At 38.1% G+C, this 12,783-nt stretch overlaps 1 protein-coding gene across 4 annotated transcripts in view; it reads right to left on the minus strand.

Annotated features, from left to right (window-relative positions):
- hecw1a (HECT, C2 and WW domain containing E3 ubiquitin protein ligase 1a) overlaps positions 1-12,783 on the minus strand; it is a 98,766-nt gene that overhangs the window by 38,749 nt on the left and 47,234 nt on the right. For all 4 annotated transcript variants that reach the window (XM_083543844.1, XM_083543845.1, XM_083543846.1 and 1 more), the window contains one exon: positions 8,296-8,465. In XM_083543844.1, the coding sequence (XP_083399970.1) occupies positions 8,296-8,465 (170 nt within the window). The remainder of the gene's footprint in view (positions 1-8,295; positions 8,466-12,783) is intronic.

Raw genomic sequence — 12,783 nt, forward strand, 5'->3', positions numbered from 1 at the left:
CTGGGCCATAAATGTCCGGCCTGCCTTTCACATGCATGAAAATGCATGTAATTGACTGGTAAGTGTTTAAAGAAGTGCTATGGTTGAATCGAAGAGAAACCCATAGAGACTCTTCAGTGAATGTTTGGGCTCATATGGCTCAACTTCATTACCCAAATTTAGAGGTAGTGGGCTTGATATGAACCGTGACATTTACTCTTAAGAACTCTTATCATCCTGCACAGCTGAAGGACAGCAGAACCCAGAACTAGTGTGTCCCAGGAGCCGTTAGAACTTAAGATGCTGAGCCAAGCAGCAGTGCCTGTATGCTGAATAAGCCTCTTTGAAAAGCTTTGCCTTAGCCAAGTCTGAGGGATAAACTTGAACTCAATCCAAATTCTAAGGGCATCAGAAGAATTCAGTTTTGTGAGGTGTAGGACACATTGTGCCACATTGCTCTTAAGAGTAGCCTGAACATTGTATTTAATTCAATTGCAGTTTAAGCGATATCATTTGATGCAATTCTGAGAAAAAGCCACATCCTCCCATAAAAAAAGGAGTCATCTCAGAGCTGCGCACTACAACAATTCGGCTGACTAACAGGCAATTTACTCCTTGGACCTTTCTATTATATTTCTACTGCAGTCAGCATGAGAAACTCATTACTAAAAGCAGTGTCTTTAGTGTAAAGCACATTATATCTAGTGCTTTTCTTTGTTCTCCCAATTTCTGCATTCAGCTGGGGTGAAAATATAATGTGCATCTAAAGGATATAATCACACTGCAGTCACCTTTCAGCCCCCTGCAGCTTTTTCAATTTCATTTTTAGCTGTTTTTTTCCCCCGCTGTGCTTTAGCCTAGCAAAAGCAGAAAAATACACTGTCTTTCCTAATTAAGAATATTAATTTCTCCGAAGTACTCTTATACTGTAACTCTGGTTTTCTGAATTAAAAAAACGAACACTGAAATTTTAATAATGCTATTTTAATAAATATATAAAAAAGAATGAGTCCTGATGTTAAGAGGATAAAAATAAATTAAGTGTGGGCTACACAGGGATTGTTAACGTTTCTCAAATTCCTCACCAGGGCACAACAGTGAGACATTATGTCAGGCTGCCCTCAGGCTGCCACAATAAATTCCTAATCAATGCTTAAAAAACTGTAGGTCATCCAGATAGTGTTACCATTTATTATAGATCCTAAGCCAATTCTAGCAGAAGGGGAATGTAATGATCTCTCCTGAAACGCTGCATTCTTTTACCCTGGAGCCATGTGGAAAACTGCAGTAATGATGCTCTCTAAAAAACAGCAGTGAAAGAAAGACAAGTTAATAGCAGCTGATATTCCTCTAACAATTAACCAGAATGTAACTGCTGTAATGTGTTGGAAAGCCGTGCAGGTCCATTCATTAGGTTGTCTAGGCCAATGCCTAAGGCCATGGTGTGGTGGATGGGTTCCCCTGTGTGCTGATTTTAGTTGCCATGTTGCTCATATTTCAGAGCATGAACTAACTGATCTAATGTCAACCAACTAAGCTCATTAGTAAAGGATCAAACGATTGATTAATAATGCAGTAAAACATTTTTTTAATAAAATGGCAACAAATATCATATTAATTAAAGCTGCAAGCAACACTTTTGAGGGGCCAAGCACCCAAATTCAGTGAGGCCCTCATTCACATTCTACAGCTGTTCCCCAATTAGTCAGATGAAAAAAAAACTATATCAGATTTGAGTGATCCATTTTATTTACGTTCATTCCTGATGTGTATGGTTTGAACACTGACAGTGGTAGCAGTTTACTCTTAATGATGTTGGTGATTAGGCAAAATTTGTAGAATAAGTAAAAAAAAAGAAGAACAGCCTTTATTTGTCACATATACATTATAGCAGAGTAAAAATTTCTTTGCATATCCCAACTTGTTTGTAAGCTGGGGTCAGAGCGCAGGGGCAGCCATGGTACAGGGCGAGGAGAACAGAGGGTTAAGGGCCTTGTTCAAAGGACCAATAGTGACAGCTTGGCGATACTAGATCTTGAAACCCTGACCTTCTGTTTAGTAAAAGAGCCTTAAACACTGAGCTACCACTTTCCCTGTATGATAAAGGTATATATTATTATATATATATATATAATATTATTCTAGATTTGAAATATATTTTATTTTTATATTAATTCATATAATTCAGAATTGAGAATTTAACCGTGGTATAAAGACACTTATTAAAATCAGACCAATTAAAAAGTTAAAAATAGAAACGTAATATAACTGTGCCCGCTAGTGTTGGATAATGTGCAGGGAGCACATTAGGGTGCATAAAGGGAAATGTAATGGATATAATGAACCGGCATGTTTTTGTGAAAACTGTACTGGCAGGCTACAAACAATTACTGTGACCTGGTTTAGGAGAGTTTTAAAAAAGTTTTTAGCAACTTGTTCACTTTTCATCATTGTCTACAATCTGTATGTTCTCTACTTAAAAATAGAAAATTAGAAAATTCGATTCTTAACATTTTTTATTATTTTTTTATTTATTTTAAATTCCAAATTCAGATTTTTTTTTCTGATAAGAAATCCTGTGACACATTGTTGGTGAGTTCTACATGCACTATGTGGCCAAAAGTATGTGAGCACATAAATTATAAAACTCAAAAACCATGATCATAAATATTGAGTTAATTGCATAACAATCTCCACTCTCCTGAAAAAGCTTTTTACTAGATTAGATGGACAAGAAAGTCTGGATGGACAAGAATTTCTTCCACTACAATCGTTGCACAGTATATCTTTATAGACCTCATTTTGTGCACAGGGACATTCTCATGCTGTAAAAGGTTTGCTTAATGCTACAACATGTAAAGACATTCCAAACTATTCTGCACTTCTATCATTATGGCAACATTTTAAGAACAACACACAGTTGTGTATGACACAACCTTAACCTTGAAATAAATAAAACATTGAAAACTCTACACAAATACTAGAAATGCCATAAATGGTCAAGAGAGCATAATCATTGCCACCAACAATTAAACGGCTAAAAACAAATAAAGGTTTTCTGATGTTTCCAGGAACACTAATCACTGTTAGCTCTCACTTCATCTAGAGAGGATGTAAAGAAAGTACTGGGTTGGACCATTAAGAGGGGAAAGGTAAGTGGATTTGGAGCTGAGAATCAAACTCTTTATTCTGATTATTATATACTTAGATCCAATTACCCTTTACCAGAAGATTGAATAGTATATGTGGAACACTCCAGAATGTGGCTATAGCTTTTTGAGTCTCCTTTCTCAGACCTAGCAGTACAGCACACTCCTACATCGTATAAAGTTACCTGTAAAAGTAAAAGAAAAATTCTAGAGGGATTTGAGTGGTGTTTTCACTTCCCATTTATTAATGTTGGCAATAAACTGCAGTTTTTAAAGGGAGAGCATCATGTCCTGCTTCAGAATGTCACAGTTCATGTTGGAATCCATGTTTTACGGTGGCCGAGAAGTTCAAAACACATTAACAAAACCAAAAACAAATTAACAAATTCAAAAACAAAACAACAAATCCAAAAACAAATGATCAAATCCAAAAACAAATTAACAAATTCAAAAACAAAACAACAAATCCAAAAACAAATTATCAAATCCAAAAACAAATTAACAAATTCAAAAACAAAACAACAAATCCAAAAACAAATTATCAAATCCAAAAACAAATTAACAAATAAAAAAAAAAAACATTAACAAATCCAAAAACAAATTAACAAATTAGAAAACACTAACAAATCCAAAAACAAATTAACAAATACGAAAACAAATTAACAAATCCGAAAACACAACGACAAATCCGACAAACCAGAAAAGGTATACCAGTAGGTATAGTTTGTGAATGGAAACTTACAGATCATTGGACAAGACACCTGTCATTCACCTTAATGTTAAAACCATAATGTTAATGTGTTTTGCACTTCTCGGCCACCGTAATGTTTCCTTCAATGTACCGCAACTCCCCAGTACCAGCAGCACTCATGCAGCCCCAGACCATGATGCTACCACCACCATGCTTGACTGTAGGCAAGACACAATTTTCTTGGTACTTAACGCCTCAACAGGGCGTTGCCTCACATGCTGGACACCATCTGAGCCAATCAAGTTTATCTTAGTCTAATCAGACCACAGGGCATGGTTCCAGTAATTTATGCTTTTAGAGCATTTTGTGGGGTTTCTTGTGAGTCAACTTCAGAAGAGGCTTTTTTCTGGGAGGATGCCCAGAAAAGCAACTTGATGCAGTGTGAGGCATATGGTTTGGGCACTGACAAGCAAACCTTACGCTTCTGCAACCTCTAAAGCAATGCTGGCAGCACTTATGTGTCTGTTTTTTAAAGCAGCTTCTGCACCTGATGCACAGCACGCAACATGGTAAATGGAAAAAAAACATGTAAATAAATACTACCAATATAATAACTCCATGAGAAGAGATCTATCTGCACTGTATTTATTATCTGTCTCTCAGCAAACTGAAAGCTTTAATGCAAAATGTAAAATATAAAGTGCAGCAGGTAGTACTTTTGCCTAACAGGTTTTATACCGGGGGGGGGAGCAACCACCATGCGAGTTGAAATTGCTGAATGCCGAAGGGTGGAGCACTTCTTGAGCATGAAATATAAGTACAAAAGTGCAAAAAGAAATGGTACACATTTTTTTCCTTTGTGATGCTGCGTAGTTGTGTAAATTGTTTGTATGCAATAGATGTAACATTTTCCATCTTTCTTAACTTATTCTTAGTTTTGGGTTAGGAATGAAGTTATTGAAGTAAGATATTTTTGTAATTTCTTTCAATTTTTGTTTGAGAAGGTACTTTTTTTGGGAAGTTAGTGGCAGCTTTTGACTATTGTTTTTCTTATTTTAAGCCTGAAGAAGTTATTACCTGTTTGTTAATGATAATTATTGGTGATGTGGCAGCAAAAAGACTTTTGAAAAAAAAAATGTTCTTGGTTTTGGATAAGGTAAAATATTTCTCTAGTGTTTCTTCATCATGCCACCCCTCTCCTTTTAAATTTTTTTATTTTTTATGACCACGCACCCCTTGTTTTTTTTTTTTCCACCATCCCTGCCTTTTTTTTAAGCCACACTACCAATTCTTTCACCTTGACCATTTGATTCTCTTTCACCGCATTATGCCGTTTCTTTTGCACCTTGTTCCCCCCCCCCCCGTTCCTTTTTCACCACAACCCCCCCACCCATTCCTTTTTTCACCACCACCACCACCACCACCCCCACCTCACCCATCATTTCCTTTTTCACCATGTTCCCACCATTCCTTTTTACCCCAGTAAAAGTAGGACTCAAGTGCTGAATCCATGGTGTAACTGTTAAAGATTTAAGGATGTAAATAGTCTTTTTGAAAAATGGATGTTGGTAAAAAGCTTGCTGCAGAAAACTTTACCTAACTGTGTTCTGTATTCAATGAATTATTCAAAATGTTTGAAAAGCTGATTGATGAAATAGTGAAGCAAAAAGGTTTTGGTGTAAGAACTGCCCAACCCTCCACTAATTACCCCTACTTTATTTTATTTTATACAATTTATTTCTTATACAATATTTAATAACCTTTGATTTTTAGGGTAATGAAATTTGGTGATATTGTCCCTGAACATGCAGGATTGCAGAATAAAATATAAAATCTTTATTCAACCTGGAGGGCATTACCTGCCAGTAGCAGAAATTGCACTCTTACAGCAAAAACCTTTTCATGTGTTTGTGTTAAAAAATGTACTTAAAGCTACAGTGTTACTTTTGGGTAATAGAGATTAGGCTTAGGATGAGTTTTAGTTATAAGCATTGCATTAATTAAATAAAAATAAATTTAACTTTCTCACAAAGAAAGTACGACAAACTTTATATAGGGTCAGTAAGATCACCTATGTGCTTCCTGCTTTTGATCTGGCAGACAAGAAAGTAAGCAGATGCAGCAATATTTAGGAGTGCAAGCTCCATCCAATCAATTGCTGGTGAGGGAGTGGAAATACGATTTACGGTCTCGCCATAGAGGAGATCCGTTTAACAGTGTCACAGTCATGCTTTACGGCAATCTACACGTTTGAGCATATAGCGTCCCCCCCCCACACTTTCCTCACACCCAGAGATACTGAGAAATAAACAATCGAAAAGATAAGACAGGAAAAGGTCACAAACAAAATAAAAGAATTTAACTGCCCAACATGTGTACACGCTTTCATCTAAAAAGGAGTCATCTTTCTATAAAGATTTTGGGCAGCAGCAGCGATCACCCTAGGGTAGTAATGGCCAGCGGCTAGTAATGGGTAGTAATGGCCAGCGGCTAAATGCGGGTTACTGATCAGAAGGTTGGGGTTTAATCCCTTCATTAATCATTAAGTTGCTGCTATTTGGCTCTTAAGCAACAATCTGAACAAAGTAGCAGCGGAAAGGTTTACTTAGAACAATGGACCAGTTCTCTTCCCTTACTTTTGCAGCTACAGGTTTATTGTAATCTTTTATCAGGGATCCAAGCATCAAAGCTGCTTCTTCTGCCTCCTCTTCCTCCTCTGGCATCCCATAAAGCCATCTGCTTAGAAAACACTGTATACTGATTAGGGAGGGTCTAAACTGCTGCAGATGCTCCAGTACCACCATCAGGGGCTCATTTCTTTTCTTCAATCTTTACCAATATGGCTCTTGACTCCCAGTTTCATGTAGACTTTTTTGTTTTGTTTTTTTAGATATGTATATGTATATGTATAATACAGAGTTAGCCAGTTTGCTCATCACTATACTGAAACACCTAAGAGATTAGAAATCATGAATGAAGCTACCGCTCTTCTCATTTATCCTACATTATTCTTATGAAATCACTGAGATCTTATCTAATTCACTGCTCAACTTAGTTTTATCAGAAAGCTATAAATAGATATTTTCTAGCCCTCACATATATAACATCCTAACAGTTAGCAATGAACAATGTGAAACAATGCACTGTATCGGCATTAACTAAAAAAGTATTGTGGAAATATCCCCAGTGGTTATGCATATCATGTTAGGCTCAAGTCACCAGGGTTCCCAAGGCTCATAATGGCTACATTATCTGTGAGAGAAGCATCAGTCTCGAGATCACATACCACGCTGTGGGGGATTTCTGCACGATCAGCCATGCGCTGACTCTGAGATAAAGCCATATTTCACACTTGTGATGTGCTGATGGCTGCCTAATGCTATAAGTTGTATATTTCATGGATGGTTAAGACTCTCTGGCTGCTGGAAATCTATTTTGGGAGATTAACTCTCTAAGCTCCTGGCACATTGTTCAGTAATTTTATTTTAAGGGAGCTTCCCAAGTATAGTTATATGAATTACTCAGTAGCTAGTGTAAAACTAATGTCTCTTTCCTATTTCTGTACAGATTTGTCTCCTCCTTAATACCCCACTTACCGTGTAGTAGCATATGATTACCTGAATTTCCTTTTTTTCTGGTGTACAGTATATTCTTAAATGTTTACCTCTACCTATCTATATTTGGTTAACATGATCAAACATTGCATGTTATGAAGGCATCTACCTTACATTTGCAAGTGAGAAGAGCAGATAACCCCCCAGAACTGGGACAGTTTAAAAGCTACCACTGTAATGTCTTGTATACGTACAGTATGTTTTGGCAAAATTGATTTGGTAATAAATCAGAAAAAAAACACATGGCATACTTCATTATAGCTAACCTAGCTACACTTGTACTTAAACTGTTATTTCATTTAATGCTTATATAGTACATGTTTTACATGTAACCTTTTGGGGCTGATGTAAAAATAAGATAATTTTTTGTAGATTTAAAAAAAGAAAATAGTAGATTTGAGATGTTAAATGATGAATTTATGTTCATGGGAAGGTTAGATCAGTCAATAGCAGCTTTGGGGGTGGGTGGGGTGTAAGCTAATAATCACACTTTAACATCCTTTAACCTGCTTTATTAGGTCGAATACACTGTGACACAAATCAGATGTAAAATATTTGATCTGATGAAAGCAGCAGTTTTAAAAGCTGAAAGCAACGTACAATTAAAGACAACAAAGCAGAAAAGGAAAAACTGTGATATCAAGACTCAGTGTGCTACAAAACAAGTATGCTAACATATTACAGGCACATCAAACACTATTTGAAAATCCAAATATCTCGACAAATTGTTTCATCTGTCTGAGCTGTCTGTTTCACCAGAAACCTAAACTGCTATACATGTGCATATACTGCATTTTAGTATGTTGTGTGTGTATAATGTGCACATGGATTGTTGTAATGGAGAAGGGAAATAAGGACTGACCTCTCTCTTCCAGACAGGGTTGATGGTATTGCAGATGATGCCAGATCTCTTCTCCTGACCATGGTGAGGGAGAGCAGGAAAGATGCTATGCTTTCCAGGGTGGATCGCAATCTTTAAATATGGATCAGGATTAAAGAACATTCCTTTCTTCAGACCCAATGCTTGGATGTCTGGCATTAATCAGAGAACAGAAGAGAGTAAGTAAGTGTTTGTGGGTGTGTGTGATCTGTGTCCACAAAATGAAACCTCTGTATATACTCTAGATTTAATGGGGAAACTTTATTGCTACAGTGTGCATGTGACCAGTATTTCAGAAGTATCTAAGATCGTACTAATTCATAACTGTTTTAACTTAATAGATCATGTTACAGACCAATATATATCTATATATATATAATATATCGCTTTATAATTTAAATTAGGTTTATATTTACACTGGAATCATTAATCACTGACATTTGTCAGATCAGCCTCTGAATGTCCATGTACAATATCCTTAGTTATTCCCAGAAATGAAAAGTAATGAAGTACAAATACTTTGTGACTGTAATAAAGTAGATTTTTCTGGTTTCAGTACTTTGTCACTATTTATTTTTCAGACAATTTAACAAAATATCTCCAACACAAATATCTGTACTTTCTACTTCTTACATTGTTAAAAACAGGCTTGTTACTTGAGTTTTAATCTATTGGTAACATGAATAATATTCTTTCCTTGTCACTGCATGCCGTTTTCAGCCTATCAACCTATTTTTTGTTATTGCGTGGCTTTTTCAACCTGCCACTAGTGTATCATTTCCTGCCACCATAGACGTAGACTAGCAGAACAAAATGTATAGAAGGCAACAAGAAGTTCAATTCAATGAATTTTTATTTGTATAGTGCTTATAAAAATGAACATTGTCTCAAAGCAGCTTTACACAGATATTGTGGTGATAAAAATGAACAAGATGTTATTTTTAAGTGTAAGTTTGTCCCTGATGAGCAAGCCGGTGGCGACTATGGCAAGGAAAAACTCTCCGAGATGGCATAAGAAAGAAAACTTCAGAGGAACCAGACTCAAGAGGGAACCCATCCTCATCTGGTTTGCACCGAATGTCCAGTTATTGCAGATAAACAATGTCCTTCCTCTGAGTGCCATAGCAAATGAACAGCTGTTCCAACTTCCTCCACAGCTCCATTCTGTGGATGTTTATGTCCAGTGCAAACAGTCAGTTAAGCTTCTCCTGGTCTGGGGTCTGAAAAGGGGGAGGAAAGAAAGCCTGGAACCTTACCGGTCATGGATTGACCAAGAGAACCTTGGGAACATACCCAGATTTCGGGTAGAGAGAGGCCCTGGCCATGTCTGGCATAAATTCCAGAAAAGAAAGGGCCAAAGAGAGGGCCTGAAGATCCCCTACTCTCTTTAGAGAGGAGATGGCCAGGAGGAACACAGTCTTGACTGAAAGGAACCTCAGAGGCACCTCGGACAATGGCTCAAAAGGAGGCTCTGACAGGGCCTCAAAGACAATGGCCAAATCCCACACAGGCTCTCTAGATCGTACTGGAGGCCTCAGTCTCTTTGTATCATTGAGGAAACATGTTACCAATGGGTTCTTACCCAGTGATCGCACCGCAAGGAAGGTATGACAGGCTGCAAAAGAGGATACATAAACCTTAAGAGAGAAAGGAGCCAACCCTTTGGTGAACTGTTCTTAAAGGAATTAGAGCACTGGACCGATCGACCAGTTAACTGGATCTAAGCGACTCCGTCCCAGTGAACTATCTCCAGAATTCCTGGGAGCAGCCGACAGGAGGAAAGGTGTAAAGGTGCAGCCTCAACCATGCCTGTACCATAGCATCTAGCCCAAGAGGGTCCAGGGGTGTGAGGGAAAACCAGAGGGGACAGTGTGACGTTAACTGAGTCGTGAACAGGTCCACTTGAACTCTCTTAATTTCTTCCAGATTTGCTCCACCACATCCGGGCGGAGTCGCCATTACCCAGGCCTTGGCCTTTGCCTTGAGAGGGCATCTGCTCCCTCGTTTAAGTGGCCTGGGATATACGCTGCTCTCAAGGAGAACAGGAGGATCTGACATGCCAGCTTGTAAAGGAGGCAAGGTCGCGGACACCCCTGGTGTTTGATGTAGGAAGCCACCACGGTGTTGTCCGAACGGACCAGCACATGTTGGCCTAAAAGGTCTGGAAGGAAATGCTTCAGAGTTTGAAGCATGGCCAGCATCTATTGGCAATTGATATGCCACATACAATAGGGCCTTTCCCAGAGACTTTGGGCAGAGTGGCCACTCATGACTGCCCCCCCACCCTGTGAGGGACACATCTGTCATAAATGCTAAGCGACAACCAGGAACCCCCAGCATGGGGCCTTAAGACAGGAACCTTGGGTTTTTACACACATCAAAGGACTGTAGGGCTCGTGGCATGAACTTGATCATATGGAGTGGGTTGCCCCTTCGAGAGAACCCTTGGGTCCTGAGCAACCACTGGAGGAGTCTCATTTGCAGAAGGCCAAGTGGAACCACATTGGACGCAGCTGTAATCAGACCCAGCAGTCTTGGAAATTGCTTTACAAGTGACAGGCCTTTTCTTACTCTCCTGATGGCCAAAAGGATAGATTCAACATGTGCAGGGGACAACTGTGCCTGCATAAGGGTTGAAAGAATGCTTTTTTGCTTTGAAGAATGCTCTGCCTTTGCACCTCACAATGCATGGAGGTGCTGGTTTGTGGTTCAGGCTGCGCCAGCCAAGTAGACCCACCAGAGTGACAGAAGCATGGCCCTATCCCTGTTGGTAAGATCCGACAGGGTGAGCCATATGTGCCTCTCTGTGGACACGAGGGCACCAATGGCCCTAGCGGTCTCTTTGGTAGCTCTAAGAGCTAAGTCTGTAGCACATCGAAGCTCACAGACTTCCTGACCACTCGAGGTGCCTCCCACATCTAGCTCCTGCAAAAAGTCAGCTGGCTGAGGGGTTGTATCCGAGGGCTCACCAACATCATCCCCCCCCCGAAATCATTACCCACGTGATTCAGAGCATGGAAAACGTGGAATCTTTCCCAAAGCGTTGTTGATGCAGCTCAAGTTCCTTAAGGGGAACTTTGTAGTAACAATTTGGGGAAGAACCACATATTGCTGGAAAATTTAAGTGTTCCAATGCTTTTGTCTATATTGTGTGTTTCAGTTGTATTATCCAAGTTTAAAATTGTACAAAATTCAATATACCATAATTTAAATCAGATTATAATTTTGGAACGAAAAAATTAATAAAATAATCCTAAAACAATGATTATTATTATCATTTTACATGTCCTAAAATATCTCCTGAAATATTGCATTATGTTCTCCTCATAATACAGTGCTTTAATAATGATTTAATCCGTAATTGACAACATGCAGTACTGTACTTTGTATATAATTACATTTATTGTTGTGAGACGTCTATGAAACAAGTATGTTCTGCTAGCAGCTACAAACAGTTGTTTCCTTACCAGTTTTTTATATTTAAATTAATAATACAAAAAAATAAGTAAAACTTATTTTACTGATAAGCACTCTGCCTGTCTGCCCTTAACATTTTCCCATTCTGAAAAACCAAGAACTAGCCTTCTATAAATGTAAAACATTATGAAAATTATATTAGAAGTAAATTAATTTATCATTAACCTTTAATTATACTGTTTAACATGTAAATCAGTAGTTACTATAAAAATATTTATTAGAAGGAGAACATTGTGATTATAATATATTAATCCACTCTTACCCTGACAAATCAGAACTGACATTTCAACAATGCTGTAGTGTAAATGTTAAGAAAACAAAAATCTTATCTATACTTGAGCAATTTTGTGAAATATCATATGACCAGTCTAGCAGTGCTGAAGGATCTCAGACAGTGTGTTGCAGTGCGAGGTAAATAAGCAAATGTATTTGGACTTCTTCTTCTTTTTCTTCCTCTTCTTCTTCTTCTTCTTCTTCTTCTTCTTCTTCTTCTTTAGGCTTCTACAAATAGGGGTCGCCACAGAAGAAGAAGAATAATCCAAAAGTCCAATAATATTTGGACTACTGGATTAAAAGACTATGGAAGTCCCCAAGCAGCAATCCTTGTCCAAGATGTTTTGTTAAAGGAAAATAAAGACCTTCTCACTGACCAGAATCACATAGCTAGTATTAATCTTTTTCATTCTTACACACTTCATACTTCTAGACCCCAATGAGAATTTCTTATAAAATCCTTATAGCACCGCAAAACACAAATGGCGTTCTTCTAAATGTGTGTGTGTCCATATAATACTGTGCCATTTTGTTCAACATATGCACAGCAGGTGCTAAGCATCTCATGTCATATCAGTGATCCTGGCAGCTAGTTGGCAGGAGGTATGAATAATTTCCTGAGTATCTCTGGACATGCCAGACAGCGATATGTTAGTAAGGCCTGGATTTCTTGAGTGCAAATCACCACATGCAAAATTTTAAAATCCAGTGGAACATCAT

This window comes from Silurus aristotelis (assembly GCF_946808225.1).
Source record: "Silurus aristotelis genome assembly, chromosome: 1".
In the NCBI taxonomy this organism is placed as follows: Eukaryota; Metazoa; Chordata; class Actinopteri; order Siluriformes; family Siluridae; genus Silurus; species Silurus aristotelis.